This window comes from Phacochoerus africanus, chromosome 12 (genome assembly GCF_016906955.1).
Source record: "Phacochoerus africanus isolate WHEZ1 chromosome 12, ROS_Pafr_v1, whole genome shotgun sequence".
Lineage (NCBI taxonomy): Eukaryota > Metazoa > Chordata > Mammalia > Artiodactyla > Suidae > Phacochoerus > Phacochoerus africanus.
The window spans coordinates 19694928-19710065 of record NC_062555.1 but is presented as its reverse complement, the minus strand read 5'-3'; the positions used below and the strand labels follow the sequence as shown (position 1 = coordinate 19710065).

The 15138-nt window shown below is 41.9% G+C and overlaps 1 protein-coding gene across 1 annotated transcript in view; it reads left to right on the top strand.

The window, feature by feature from the left end:
* The window catches only part of LIN9 (lin-9 DREAM MuvB core complex component), a 75597-nt gene that overhangs the window by 27188 nt on the left and 33271 nt on the right, over positions 1–15138 (top strand). The window contains exons 6-8 of the mRNA XM_047755240.1: positions 1533–1658; positions 9561–9718; positions 14829–14962. Of these exons, the coding sequence (XP_047611196.1) occupies positions 1533–1658; positions 9561–9718; positions 14829–14962 (418 nt within the window). The remainder of the gene's footprint in view (positions 1–1532; positions 1659–9560; positions 9719–14828; positions 14963–15138) is intronic.

Here is a 15138-nt window from a genome sequence, read left to right as displayed (position 1 = left end):
TGGATACTAGTTGGGTTTGTTAATCACTGAGCCATGATGGGAACTCCTTGAGAATTTTAAAGGCTAGTATAATAGTAGAGAAACAGTTACTAATGGTAAAAATGATTCAGTAAAATTTTTAGGATAGTCTTTCTGTTTGGGGGATGATATTTATGCATTTTAGTTAAACATAAAAGTTTATGTACAACATAGTAAGAAATTTGAGTGAAATCTAGTAATTCAGCAATAGAATTTATTGAGGAAAATTCTGGTTTTTTTTTTTTTTTTTGGTCTTTTTGCCATTTCTTGGGCCACTCCCATGGCATATGGAGGTTCCCAGGCTAGGGGTCTAGTCGGAGCTGTAGCAGCCAGCCTATGCCAGAGCCACAGCAACACAGGATCCGAGCCACGTCTGCAACCTACACCACAGCTCATGGCAACGCTGGATCGTTAACCCACTGAGCAAGGGCAGGGACCGAACCCGCAACCTCATGGTTCCTAGTCGGATTTGTTAACCACTGAGCCACGACGGGAACTCCGAAAATTCTGATTTTTCATCCACCCTGCAGTCTAATCTAATCTAATCCATGCCAATCAGTGGTGCTTGCTTTGCTGGCTACTTTTTTTTTTTTCTTTTTTGGTTGCATCCACAGAATATGGGAGTTCCTGGGCCAGGGATTGACTCCAAGCCACAGCTGCGACGTACACCACAGTTGTGGCAAGGCTGGATCCTTAACCCACTAAGCGAGGCCAGGGATCCAACCTGTGTCCTCATGGATACTAGTCAGATTCGTTACTGCCGAGCCATGTGGGAGGATCAAACCCACACCACCACAGAGACAATGCCAGATCCTTCAACTGCACCACACTGCAAACTCTGCTGGCTACTTATCTTTATTTCCTTTCTCTGCTCTTACCATTTGCCTGCTCTGAAGCTTGTGATCTCATGGACATTCACATTTAAGTTCAAGACATTTATGTGTCATTGCTAAGACTGATTTCTGGTTTCACAGGCTCACGAATAAAATTGTTTTTATTTTTGTCCACAAAGATTTCCATAAGCTTAAGAGAGCTTGCAGGGTGTCCTAGTATGATCTGAGTTCTAGATTTCCTAAGAACAGATCTAACCCTCTAGAATCACCCCGTTTTCTAAAACTGATTAAGTCTCAAAGAGAATTCCTTCTTGGTGGTATTGCCTTTGGGACAAAGATACTTTGTAGCTAACACAGTTTATCCTCACCAGATATAATGATAGTATTAGGATAGCTTCCCAGAGGTAGATTCCTAGAACAGATTTAACAAAAATAGGTGCATCCTGAAATCTCAAGCACACATACTATTTTTTGAATAACTGACACATTTTTTGTTTCATAAATGCAAAGGATTTAGTTTAATTCTAGCACTTGGAATTTGTGCCTGTTTTGTATATATAGAAGTGAAAGTTTGGCTTCTTGTGATTAATATGTTGTAAATTGAAATGGATGTTTTGAATTTTGTGTCTCTTAAGTAACACATTGTATATTAACTATTAAAATACTATTTTTGTTTTACAGACCACTTTTTGAAGGCGACAATGATTTCTGTGTATGTCTAAAGGAATCTTTTCCTAATTTGAAAACTAGAAAGTTAACAAGAGTAGAGTGGGGAAAAATCAGGCGACTTATGGGGAAACCCCGGAGGTAAAAATGTTTTTATTTAAAATAAAATTAGTAAATTAGTTGGTAGTAGCATTATCATATTGATTTTTTTATCTTCAAAAGGCCTAGTACCAAAACATAGCTTTTCAGAATAATTAGTTATATGTTAAATATTTCCTATTGACCAATGTTAATGTTGGTGCTTTTTATGCTTATGTATCTTATAATTGCACAATTTCATTTTTGTTCAGATCACAGGCTTTGAACAAAATTTTGTTATATATGCTCCACCATGTTTCAAAAAATATTTAACAAGGTACTAAAAAAAGCATTTAATGAAGCTGTAAGGTGATATATACTGTGTTATTATCTTTTGTAAAACTTTTTATCACCTCGAGACCTTCCACAAATGCATATTGTACCTTTTTTTTTGGGGGGGGGGGTCTTTTCCCGGCTGCACCCATAGCACATGAGGTTCCCAGGCCAGGGGTCAAATCAGAGCTGCAGCTGCCAGCCTTCACCACAACCACAGCAATGCAGGATTGGAGCTGTGTCTTCGACCTACACTACAGCTCATGGTGATGCTGGATCCTTAACCCACTGAGCGAGACCGGAGGTTGAACCTGTGTCCTGGTGGATACTAGTCAGATTCATTTCTACTGAGCCACAATAGGAACTACATCCACAAATGCATATTGTACTTTATATAAAAATAGAAATCACGTAAATATATCCAATACATTACTTTCTGAGAATTACTTTTCATGTGAAACTACTTTTCCTTTTCTAGTATTATCTTACACATCAGAAAACCTTATATTACTTCTGAATGAAATTTTGCAGAATGTTAGGTCATTAGTTCTCATATTCTGTCTAATAAAAGCATATGGAAGACTTTTATTTTATTTTATTTTTTTTATTTTTTGTCTTTTTTTTTGCTATTTCTTGGGCCGCTCCCTCGGCATATGGAGGTTCCCAGGCTAGGGGTTGAATCGGAGCTGTAGCCACCGGCCTACGCCAGAGCCACAGCAACGCGGGATCCGAGCCGCGTCTGCAACCTACACCACAGCTCACGGCAACGCCGGATCGTTAACCTACTGAGCAAGGGCAGGGACCGAACCTGCAACCTCATGGTTCCTAGTCGGATTCGTTAACCACTGCGCCACGACGGGAACTCCAAGACTTTCATTTTAATTTGTGGGGAAATTCAGGGACGGCTTGGAAATATAAAGTGACTTGGACAAGTAGAAATGGAATTTAGTTTTAATGATTTCTGTTGGTAAAAAAGGTGACACGTTGGATTGAAAGGTGACATTGCTACTGACGTTTTAAATATTTCCCTAGTTCATGAGAACAAATTAAAATGTGGTGCGATAGTATGTTTCATACAGGCAATCTATGGTCTTTGGTAATTACTTCAGGCCATTTGGGGGCTTTCTGCTGTGCCTTTACATGTTTGAGTACATTGAGCTACAGTGTTTCTAATTATGGTCAGAATGAGATATTAGTCACTATACATTTTATCTGTTATAATTCTGCAATTCAAGTGTCATTATAATATTTCTTTTGTTAACTTATCCTCTATTATCTTGCCATAAAGTTGTTGAATTTTTTTTTTGTCTTTTTGCCTTTTCTTGGGCTGCTCCTTTGGCATATGGAGGTTCCCAGGCTAAGGGTCGAATCGGAGCTGTAGCCACTGGCCTACACCAGAGCCACAGCAACACGGGATCCGAGCTGCATCTGCGACCTACACCACAGCGCTGGATCCTTAACCCTCTGAGCAAGGGCAGGGATCGAACCGCAACCTCATGGTTCCCAGTTGGATTCGTTAACCACAGAGCCACGACGGGACCTCCATAACATTGTTGAATTTTATAGCCCTTACTTCATCAAGGTAAATTAACAGTTGAAATGAAGTCTTTATTTTCAACACAAGTTTGTAGTTTTTCTTTCCTCTCAGGAAGTTGAGTTACACTACAAAATTATTGACACAGTATACTTCCTGGAATATCCTTTAAAAAAGTAAAATAAAATACCAGGAAGGAGCTTAATGGGAAATTTGCAGGGTAGAAATGAGAATATTGGGTAGGAATACTCAGCATCCTAAAATCAGTCCCAATAAAAAGATATCAGTAGCCCCTCCACTTTTTTTTTTAACCAGATGAACTAATTCTAAAATTCACATATTAGAGTAGAGAAATCAAGCAGGAAGATCCAGGAAAATTCTGAAGAAGCAAGTAATGAAGGGAGGCTACATTTATCAGATATTAAAGTAGATTGTAATGTGATCATAATCAAAATGATGTTGTAGGGGTACATGAATAGCAACATGAATATAAAAGGAGAGAAAGTCCAGATAGAATCCAAGATGTCTACAGGAATTTAATGCATGATAGTAGTGTTTGCATCTCAGACACATAGGGGAGAAGCAAGTTAATTTCCTTAATGGATACTGAGATTACTCAGAAGCAGTCTAAGAAAACACAAGTTGGTTTTATACCTCATACTTACACCAGAAAAGATTTGAAAAGGATCAGAGATTCAAATGTTTTAAAACAAAGCAGTAAAACTACTAGGGAAATCTGTAGGAGAGTTTTGATTGATCTTAAATTGGAGCAAGTCTTTCTAACAAGCCCCAAAGTGAGAAACCATAAAAGAAAATGTTGATAAATTTGACTTCATAAAAATTAGAACATGTTGCATTGCTCTTTCACCCAAAAATTCCATAAACAAAGTCAAAAGACAATGACAGAAATATTTATAGCTTTTAGTACCAGATTAATTTTCTAATATGTGAAGAACTATGAATCAATTTAAATAAGCATATAACCCATAATAAAAATATCTGTTTATATAGACAGTACATAAGAAAAGAAAAAGAATTGAGTCTTCTAAACAGATGAAGAGTTTGGTCTTGGAGTTCCAGTTATGGCTCAGTGGGTTAAGAACTTGACATAGTGTCCATGAGGATGTTGGTTCCATCCTTGGCCTTGTTCAGTAGGTTAAGGATCCCATCCGTGTTCTGCAAGCTGTACATAAGTTGCAGATGCGGCTCGGATCTGGATCCAGCATTGCTGTGGCTGTTGCTGTGGCATGGGCTGGCTCCTGCAGCTCCGATTCCACCCCTAGCCCAGGACCTTCCATATGGCGCAGGTGCAGCCCTAAAAAGAAAAATAAATAATAATAAAAAGACTTCAGTCTTACTCATAATGAGAAATATAAAATCAGAGTATGCTGAGATGCTATTATTAATTACAGATCTACAGAGTTCATAAAGTTTTAGTATGTTAGGTTGGCAGTGGTGTGGTAAAAAAGTCACTCTTGCTGGTGAGAGACTAAATTTATATGACCTCTGTGGATGGCAATTTGATAATATCTGTCAAATTTCAAATTTCCATACCCTTTGACCTAGTACTTCTAATTTATATCACAGAAATACTTGTATGTGGGTAAAATGATGTGAATAAAATTAGTTTTGCAGTATTATAGTAGCAAAAGATTGGCAAAAACTTAAGTGTCCATAAATAGGGGAATGATTATTTAATGTACCTCAGTATAGTAGAAAACTCAAATCATTTAACTTAAAATCAAGGGAAGTTTCTTATGTACTGATATAGAAGTGACTGCTAAGATTCTTTAAGAAAGCAAATTAGGGAGTTCCTGTCATGGCTCAGTGGTTAATGAACCCGACTAGTGTCCACGAGAGTGTGGGTTCAATCCCTGGCCTTGCTCAGTGGGTTAAGGATCTGGCATTGCTGTGGGCTGTGGCATAGGTCGAAGATGGGGCTCAGATCCTGCGTTGCTGTGGCTATGGTGAAGGCTGGCAGCTGCAGCTCTGATTCAATCCCTAGCCTGGGAATCTCCATATGCCAAGGGTGCAGCCCTAAAAAAGACAAAAAAAAAGAAAAGAAAAAGAAAGAAATTAAAATAGGTGTTCCATTATGGCTCGGTGAAAACAAACCCGACTAGTATTCATGCAGATGTGTGTTCAATCCCTGGCCTTGCTCAGTGGGTTAAGGATACGGCGGTTGCCGTGAGCTGTGGTGTAGGTCGTAGACACCGCTCGGATGCCACATTGCTCGGCTGTGGTGTAGGCCAGCAGCTGCAGCTCTGATTTGACCCCTATCCCGGGAACTTCCATATGCCTCAGGTATAGACCTAAAAAAAAAAAAAGAAAGAAAGAAAGAAAGAAAGAAAGCAAAGTACACAACAGGATACTGTAGTCGTTTGAGAAAAATAGGAAAAGAACATAAACATTTTTTCCTTGTGTATGCCCAAAATATCATGAAGGACATGTATTAAACTTACAATCAGAATCCTCTGGTAGACAAAAACAGGAAACTGAGGAACAGAGATAGCAGTTTTCAGTGTCTTTTGAAACTTTAAATTAGAAGTCTATGAATGTATTAACTATGCACAAATACTATTTAAATAAAATTTGATATCTAAAAGTGTATATTATATCCAGAATGTATGAAGAACTCTGAAAATTCAGTAATGAGAATCATACAGCCCATTTAACATATTGACAAAAGATTTGAGTAGATGGTTCACTAATGATATAAGGATATCAAATAAACACTTGAGAGGATATTCAACATAATTGGTCATTAGAAAAATGCAAATTAAAACCACAGTGCTGAAACTTTACAAGACTAAGCATACCAGCTGCTGGTGAGGCTATAGGAAAACTTGAACTATTATATCCACCACTGATGGGAATATAAAATGGTATAACCACTCTTAAAAAACTGTTTCTGGAGTTCCTGTCATGGCGCAGTGGTTAACGAATCCGACTAGGAACCATGAGGTTGCAGGTTCGGTCCCTGGCCTTGCTCAGTGGGTTAAGGATCCGGCGTTGCTGTGAGCTGTGGTGTAGGTTGCAGACACGGCTCGGATCCCGAGTTGCTGTGGCTCTGGCGTAGGCCGGTGGCTACAGCTCTGATTAGACCCCTAGCCTGGGAACCTCCATATGCCGCGGGAGCGGCCCAAGAAATAGCAAAAAGACCAAAAAAAAACCAAAAACAAAAAAAAAAACTGTTTCTTTTTTTTTAAAGACTAAATTTTTTTTTTTTTTTTTGGTCTTTTCTGGGCCTGCTCCCGTGGCATATGGAGGTTCCCAGGCCAGGGATCTAATCAGAGCTGTAGCTGCCGGCCTACGCCAGAGCCACAGCAACGCAGGATCAGGATCTGAGCCGCGTCTGCAACCTACACCACAGCTCACGGCAACGCCGGGTCCTTAACCCACTGAGCAAGGGCAGGGATCGAACCCGCAACCTCATGGTTCCTAGTTGGATTCATTAACCACTGCGCCACAACGGGAACTCCAAGACTAATTTTTTAGAGCAATTTTAGGTTTACAACAAAATTGAGAGGAAGATACAGAGATTTCCCATATAGATCCAGTTCCAGGACATACATAGCCTCTCCCCATTTTTAATATCCTCTATCAGAGGGGTACATTTGTTACAGTTGATGAACCTGCATCAGTGTGTCATAATCATGCAAAATCCATGGTTTACATTAGAGTTCACTCTTGGTGTTGTACATTCTTTGGGGTTTTGACAAATGTTTAATGGCATATGACCACCATTATAATATTTAACAGAGTATTTTCACTGCCCCCAAATCCTTTTATTGTCTCCATAGCTTTTGCGTTTTCCAGAATGTTATCGTATATTTGGATCACACAGCATGTAGCCTTTTCACATTGGCCTCTTTCATATTCTTTGGTAGAATGCATTTCAGGTTCCTTCATGACTTTGCACAGTTTGACAACTCACTCTTTTTAGTGCTGGATATACCAGTTTATTCATTTACCTACTAAAGGACATCTCAGTTGATTCTAAGTTTTAGCAATTATGAATAAAGGTGCTATAAACATCTTTTATAGCAGCAGATTTTTTTTTTTCTTTTTTTAGAGCCACACCCGTGGCATATGAAAGTTCCCAGGCTAGGGGTTGAGTTGGAGCTGCAGCTGCCAACCTACACCATAGCTCATGGCAACGCCGGATCCTTAACCCACTGAGCGAGGTGAGGGATCAAACCCATATCCTCAAGGACATTAGATTTGTTTCCACTGAGCTACAACGGGAACTCCTATGTGCAGATTTTTGTGTGGACCTAAGTTTTCAGCTCATTTGGTTAAATACCAAGGAGTGTGATTGTTGGATTTTATGGTAAGAGTGTATTTAGTTTTGTAAGAAGCTGCCAAACTGTCTTCCACTTTGCATTCCCGCTAGAAATGAATGAGGTCCTGTTCCATATCCCCACCAGCATTCGAAGTTGTCTTCTGTTTCAGATTTTGGTTGTAAGTGTGTGGAGGTTTCTCATCGTTGTGTAATTTGTGATGACATATGGTATTGAGCATCTTTTCATACACTTCTTTGCCATCTGTATATCTTCTTTGGTAGTTTTTGGATTCTTTTTTTCTTAAAACATTAAACATATAGGACCATGTGACCCAGCTATTCCACTACGTTAATGAAGAGAAATTAAAGCATAGGTTTGCACAAAAACCCACACACAAATGTTCATATCAACTCTGTTGTAATAACCCAAACCTGGAAATAACCCATAATTCCACCGATAGGTGAATGGGTAAACAAAGAGATGCATCTATAGACTAGGATATGTCACAAGAAAAAGAAATGAGCCATTGATACATGCAATAGCATGGATGAATCTTAGAATAATTAAGCTGATTGAAAGAAGCCTGACAAAAGATGACTATACTAGATGACTCCATTTATATAAAATTTTAGAAGAAAGAAACTAAAATGACAGAAAGCAACTTTGTGATTGCTTGAGACTGGGTATAAAAGTGGGAGGAAGCAAGGGAAGGATAATAGGGTAGGCGCAAGGGAACGTTGGAGGGCTAATAGATGTCTTCATTATCTTGAATGTAGTGAAGGTTTTCTGGATTTTTTTTTTTTTTTGTCTTTTTTGCTATTTCTTTGGGCTGTTACCACAGCGTATGGAGGTTCCCAGGCTAGGGGTCTAATCGGAGCTATAGCCACTGGCCTACGCCAGAGCCACAGCAACTCGGGATCCGAGCCGCGTCTGCAACCTACACCACAGCTCACGGCAATGCCGGATCGTCAACCCACTGAGCAAGGGCAGGGACCGAACCCGCAACCTCATGGTTCCTAGTCGGATTCGTTAACCACTGCGCCACAACGGGAACTCCTGGGTATGTATCTCATGGCATGAAAACTATGTTTAAATACCTTTGGTTCATCCTAGAATTTGAAAATAGGAGTAAGACAGACCCTAAAGTGTAGATTCAGTATTCACACTTCAAGATAAGAAGTATGATTAAAAGTTTATGCGGTGACGGAGCCCTATTGGGGCTCAGCAGGTTAAGAACGCAACATTGTCCCTGAGGATGTAGGTTTGATCCCTGGCCTCACTCAGTGGGTTGAAGATCCGGTGTTGCCACAGGCTGTGGTGTAGGTCGCAGATGCACCTCCCATTTGCCCCCTAGCCTGGGAACTTCCTATGCTGCAGGTGAGGCCTTAAAAAGAAAACAAAAGTTTATGTGGAGCCAAGTCTCATCTTTAATTCCTATATTGGTATTCTCACTGAGTTACAAGGAAAATATCATGTTCTTCTGAATAGAATATTGAAATCGTGCTTTGTTCATAAGAAGAAACCTGGCATCCAGATGCAGTTTTGCCTAAGGATGCTGAACAAATCCTCCTGCTTTGTTGAAGGGAGAATCTAGTTTTGTTGATGTATTTTTTTAGTCTCGTAAAGCCTGTTTTTAAAAAGATATAAAGGTAATTTACTTTGAAGAGAAAAACATTATTTCTAACAACTCATTTTTAAATACAGTACTCAAAAGAATGAGAGGAATAAAGGGAGTGTGGAGAGGGATGGTCTGACTTGAATTTTTTATGTAGGATAGTTATCAGTTTATACGATTTTTATAATTTATTCTAGATGTTCTTCTGCATTTTTTGAGGAAGAGAGATCAGCATTAAAACAGAAACGGCAGAAAATAAGGCTCTTACAACAAAGGAAAGTTGCAGATGTTTCACAATTCAAAGATCTCCCAGACGAAATTCCTTTGCCCCTGGTTATTGGAACCAAAGTTACAGGTAAGTGAAGATAAATTTATTACTATTTTGACTTGTAGGTTTTCCTAGAGATAACCTTTATTAGACAAGTGACCTTTAAATTTAAAAAGCTAAAACTCCAGTTCTGTAGCAGTACACTGTAGAGGTTACTGTTTCTTCAGAAAGCTTCAACTCTAGTTCAGCTGCAGTATACTGTAGAGCTTGCTGTAGCTTCATCAGTGAAGTCTGTTTTTTAAAGTAGTTGGATAGGAATTCACATCTTGGCTCAGGGGAAACAAATCCATCTAGGAACCATGAGGTTGTGGGTTTGACCCCTGGCCTCGTTCAATGGGTTAAGGATCCGGCGTTGCTGTGAGCTGTGGTGTAGGTAGCAGACGTGGCTTGGATCTGGCGTTGCTGTGGCTCTGGCGTTGGCCAGTAGCAACAGCTCGAATTAGACCTCTAGCGTGGGAAACTCCATATGCCATGGGTGTGGCCCTAAAAGGGACAAAAGATAAAAAATAAATAAATAAAAAATAAAATAGTTGGATAAAAGTGTATCTGTTCAAAGCAGTGTCTACTACAGTATAAACTAAAGCAAACTTCCACAAAGATGAAATTTAAAATTTGGAGTTCCCGTCGTGGCTCAGTGGTTAACGAATCCGACTAGGAACCATGAGGTTGCGGGTTCAATTCCTGGCCTTGCTCAGTGGGTTAAGGATCCAGCGTTGCCGTGAGCTGTGGTGTAGGTTGCAGACGCAGCTCTGATCCCAAGTTGCTGTGGCTCTGGCGTAGGCTGGTGGCTATAGCTCCAATTAGACCCCTAGCCTGGGAACCTCCATATGCCGCTGGAGCAGCCCTAGAAATGGCAAAAAGACAAAAAAAAAAAAAAAAGCACTGGAATAAGTGTAATGCCTTTTTTTTCCCTAGGGCTGCACCTGCAGCATATGGAGGTTCCCAGGGTAGGAGTGGAATCGGAGCTGCAGCTGCCAGCCTGTGCCACAGCCACAGCAACATGGGATCCAAGCCACATCTGTGAACTACACCATAGCTCACGGCAATGCTGGATCTTCAACCCACTGAATGAGGCCAGGAATTGAACCCGTGTCCTCATGGATACTAGTTGGGTTCGTTACCACTGAGCCATGGCAGGAACTCCAAGTGTAATGTTTAAATTAAAAAATTTTTGAATTCTATTTTTACTTCCACATCATTGATTTTCTTTTCTAACCAGTCTTACCTGGTCAGTTCACAAACACCATTGCTCTTGTGATCTGTAGAAATATTCCATTTCTAGTTTAGAAATATTCCATTTCTAGTGCCTGAATAAAACTAAATTATTCAGTAGATAGTTTGCTCAAAGTTTTGTAAAGATGTAAATTCTCTAAATTTGTAGGTTGTAATTCTATATGTCCACCTAGTTACAACATTGAGGGAAAAAAATACTACCAAAATCTCAAGTTTAAATTAATCCTTAATAATTTGTTTTACTAAAATTACAGTTTATGTAATACAAGAAATAATGAGGGGTGGATTTCCTGTTATGGCTCAGAGGTAATGAACCTGCCTGTTATTCAAGAGGACGTGGGTTCCATCCCTGGCCTCGCTCTGTGGGTTGGGGATCCAACATTGCCATGAGCTGTTGGTGCAGCTTGCAGACATGGTTGGATCTGATGTTGCTGTGGCTGTGGTATAGACTTGCAGCTGCAGCTCCGATTCAACCCCTGGCTTGGGAACTTTCATATGCCGTGGATGTGGCCATTAAAAAAAAAAAAGAGTAAGGAAAGAAAGAACGAATGAGGGGAGTTCCTGCTGTGGTGCAGTTTGTTAAAAGTCCATCTGTATGGAGTTCTCATTATGGCTCAGCAGAAACAAACCTGACTAGTATCCATGAGGATGTGGGTTTGATCCCTGGCCCTGCTAAGTGGATTAAGGAACTGGCTTTGCTTCGAGCTGTGGTGTAGGTCACAGACGCGACTTGGGTCTGGCATTTCTGTGGCTGGTGCATTTCTGTAGGCTGGCAGCTGCAGCTCTGATTTGACTCCTAGCCTGGGAACTTTCATATGCCACAGGTGTGGCCCTAAAAACAGCAAAAAAAAAGAAAGAATTTAAATGTAAATATGATCATAATTAATGGGGATATCTCAGTGGTTGAATGGAAATTATTCAGATAAAATAAATTTTAAAAAGATTTTTTTTTAATGGCTGCTGTGTGCTCTAGAATTGCCCCCTGTGTGGACTGTCTGGGTCTTTCTGTTCTGGGCAATCTGGTAGGTATGGCTGGCCCTCATTCTGGTTGGTTGTTAGGCTCTGCCTTTGGGAAGGCTGCTGTCTGCTGGTTGGTGGGGCTGGTTGTAGAAGAGGGTGAGGGGGCCTAGGCTTAGTGCTGGCCCACTGATGGGGGGAGCTGGGTTCGAGGTGGGTAGTTATGGCTGGGGTACCAGATCTAGTGCTCCTGGGTGGGCCAGTTCCTGGCACAGCTATGTCTGGGTTATCCCAAAGTTGGTGTGAGGCTTCTAGGGAGTGGAGCTGGATCCTGGGGCTACTGGCTGAGCAGCCCAAGGTGTCCAGTGGTTGTAGTCAGCCTGCTGGTTGGCAGGCCAGAGCCCCTGATGTTCTTTAGGCTAGTATCCCACCACTGGTGGGGGTGGGAGGTAATTCCTAGGGCAGCTGGCTGAGGGCCCAAAGTGTCCCAGAGCTGACATTAGCCTGCTGGTGGGTGGGGCCAGGGCTCAATGGGTCTGTGGCTGGTGCCATCCTGCAGCTGTGTGGGCTGGGTCCTGGCACAGTAGACTGTAGTGATATAGTGGTCCCAGGTCTGTTGCCCGCCTGGAGGCCTAGAGGGTCCCAGGCTGATGGCCACCCACTAGTGGGTGAGGCTGGGTCCTGGGGCTAGTGCTGGCTTACTAGTGGGTGGAGCCAGTCCCAGGGTCTCCCATTGCAGGGCCCTGGAACTCCTAGAGTTAGTGTGTTGATTCCTGCTAGGCAGGGCCAGGATGTCTGAGGGCTGGTACCTGCCCAGTGGTAGGTGAGGCTGATCCCCAGGTAGGGAGCAAAGCCAGGTCCCAGGGTCTCTGGTATCAGGACCCTGTGGGGTCCTGGGACCAACATGGTGTCTTGGTGTCGGTGGCCTGTCCTGGGCCCTCTGGTGGATAAGGCCAGGTCCTAAAGTAGCAATGGGCTCAGGAGTTCCAGGCGAGCCAGGTGGTGGGTGGGGCTGTGTCCCTCCCAGCTAATTGCCTGGCCTGAGGCATCACAGTCCTCTTACAGACAGGCTGATGGGCGGGCTGGGTTTCAGCCTGTCTGTAAGAATAAGCTAGAGGGAAGATTAAAAAATGGCGCTTGCCAGCACCAGTGTCCTCGTGGTTGAACAAGCTCCCAGAAATGACTACCACCAGTGTCTTTGTCCCCCGGGTGAGCTCCAGTTGCCTCCTGTTTCTCAGGGAGGCTCTCCAAAATCAGCAGGTGGGTCTATAGAATTAGTGCTCTGGGTCCAGGAACGTGAGAGATTTTGTGTGCTCCCTTTAAGAATGGAGTCTATTGGAGTTCCCGTTGTGGCGCAGTGGTTAATGAATCCGACTAGGAACCATGAGGTTGCGGGTTCGGTCCCTGCCCTTGCTCAGTGGGTTAACGATCCAGCGTTGCTGTGAGCTGTGGTGTAGGTTGCAGACGTGGCTCGGATCCCGCATTGCTGTGGCTCTGGCGTGGGCCAGTGGCTACAGCTCCGATTCAACCCCTAGCCTGGGAACCTCCATATGCCACAGAAGCGGCCCAAAGAAATAGCAAAACGAAAAAAAAAAAGGAATCTATTTCCCACAGCCTTCTGACTCTCCTGAATGTAAGCCCTGCTGGCCTTCAAAGTCAGACCTTCTGGGTTGTGTCTTCCCAGTGTAGGACTTCCGGTTTGGAGAGCCCCACATGGAATTCAGCTCCCTGGCTCCTTGAGGAGGACCAACCTCTCCAGCTGTGATAATCCTTCCTTTGTGGGTCACCCGTGGGGGAGTGAAGTTCTTGACTACCTGTGTCTCTGTTCCTCCTACCTGTCTGGTGGGGTCCTTTCTTTATATCTAGTTGTAAAACATCTCTTCTCCATGTCTTCAGGTTTTCCTCGTTAATAGTTACTCTGTAGGAGTTTCCCTGGTGGTGAAGCATTGTCACTGATGTGGCTCAGGTCACTTCTGTGGACGGAGTTCAGTCCCATGCTGCAGGTGTGGCCAACAAAGAAAAAGAAAATAGTTGCTCTGTAAATAGTTGTAATTTTGGTGTGCTTGTGGGAAGAGGTGAGCTCAAGGTCTTCCTACTCTGCCATCTTGGCCACCTTCCTCACATTTGCTTTAAAAAAGAAAAAAAAGTGCAGATCCACAGTAGTCCTCTTTTTTTTTTTTTTGTCTTTTTTCAGGGCTGCCCCACTGCATATGGAAATTCCCAGGCTAGGGGTTGAATCAGAGCTATAACTGCTGGCCTATGCCACAGCCACAGCAGCATCAGATCCAAGTCGACCTACACCACAGCTCACAGCAATGCTGGATCCTTAACCCACTGAGCAAGGCTAAGGATCGAACCTGCATCCTCGTGGATCCTAGTCAGATTCGTTAACCGCTGAGCCATGATGGGAAATCCCCAGGTCCACAATACTCTTAACCCGCTGAGTGAGGCCAGGCATCAAACCTGCATCCTCACAGAGGCTAGTTGGATTCTTAACCTGCTGAGCCACAATGGGAACTCCATGAAGCCTGGTGTATCTTTTCTGCCTGGCACCCTTGTCTTATTTTCTTTTTTCTTTTTTTCATTTGAACTACTCCTGTTGTTTCATTCATGAGTATAATGACCTAAGTTCTTTTGTTAACTTTTTTTTTTTGCAGTTTGGGATTTAAAGCGATGATTTTAAAATATTTTCCCCTGAGTTTGGTAGATATATGATTTCATTCATATATCAAATTAAGGATCACCATTTATAGTTTTGCTTTTTGTTTCAGCTTTTTTTGTCATTGTTCCAGTAAATCTAAAATAAAGTGCATCCTTTTTTGAAATTATAATAAATACTAACAATACTGTACTTTCTCCATTTAAAGTCACATACTTGGAGCAGTTTTGTATTTGACACTTCTTTGTATCTCCTAAACATCCTAAACCTTTTTGTGTCTTTTCTCAGCACGATTACGTGGTGTTCATGATGGTCTGTTCACTGGACAAATAGATGCTGTGGATACTCTTAATGCTACTTATAGAGTAACTTTTGATAGGGCAGGCCTTGGAACTCATACTGTCCCTGATTATGAAGTTCTTGTAAGTATTATTTCGTAATACTTGTGTTTTATGCCTGTTAAATATGTTTTGTTAAGTTTTCTTAAGGGTTGTATTTGTGATGGCATCAAGATCTCACAGAAGAAGAGGTCTTCAGGGGTTCCCAGCCTTGCCTACTAGATCCCTGGAGCAGAACTACTTAAGTCTTCCACATTTTC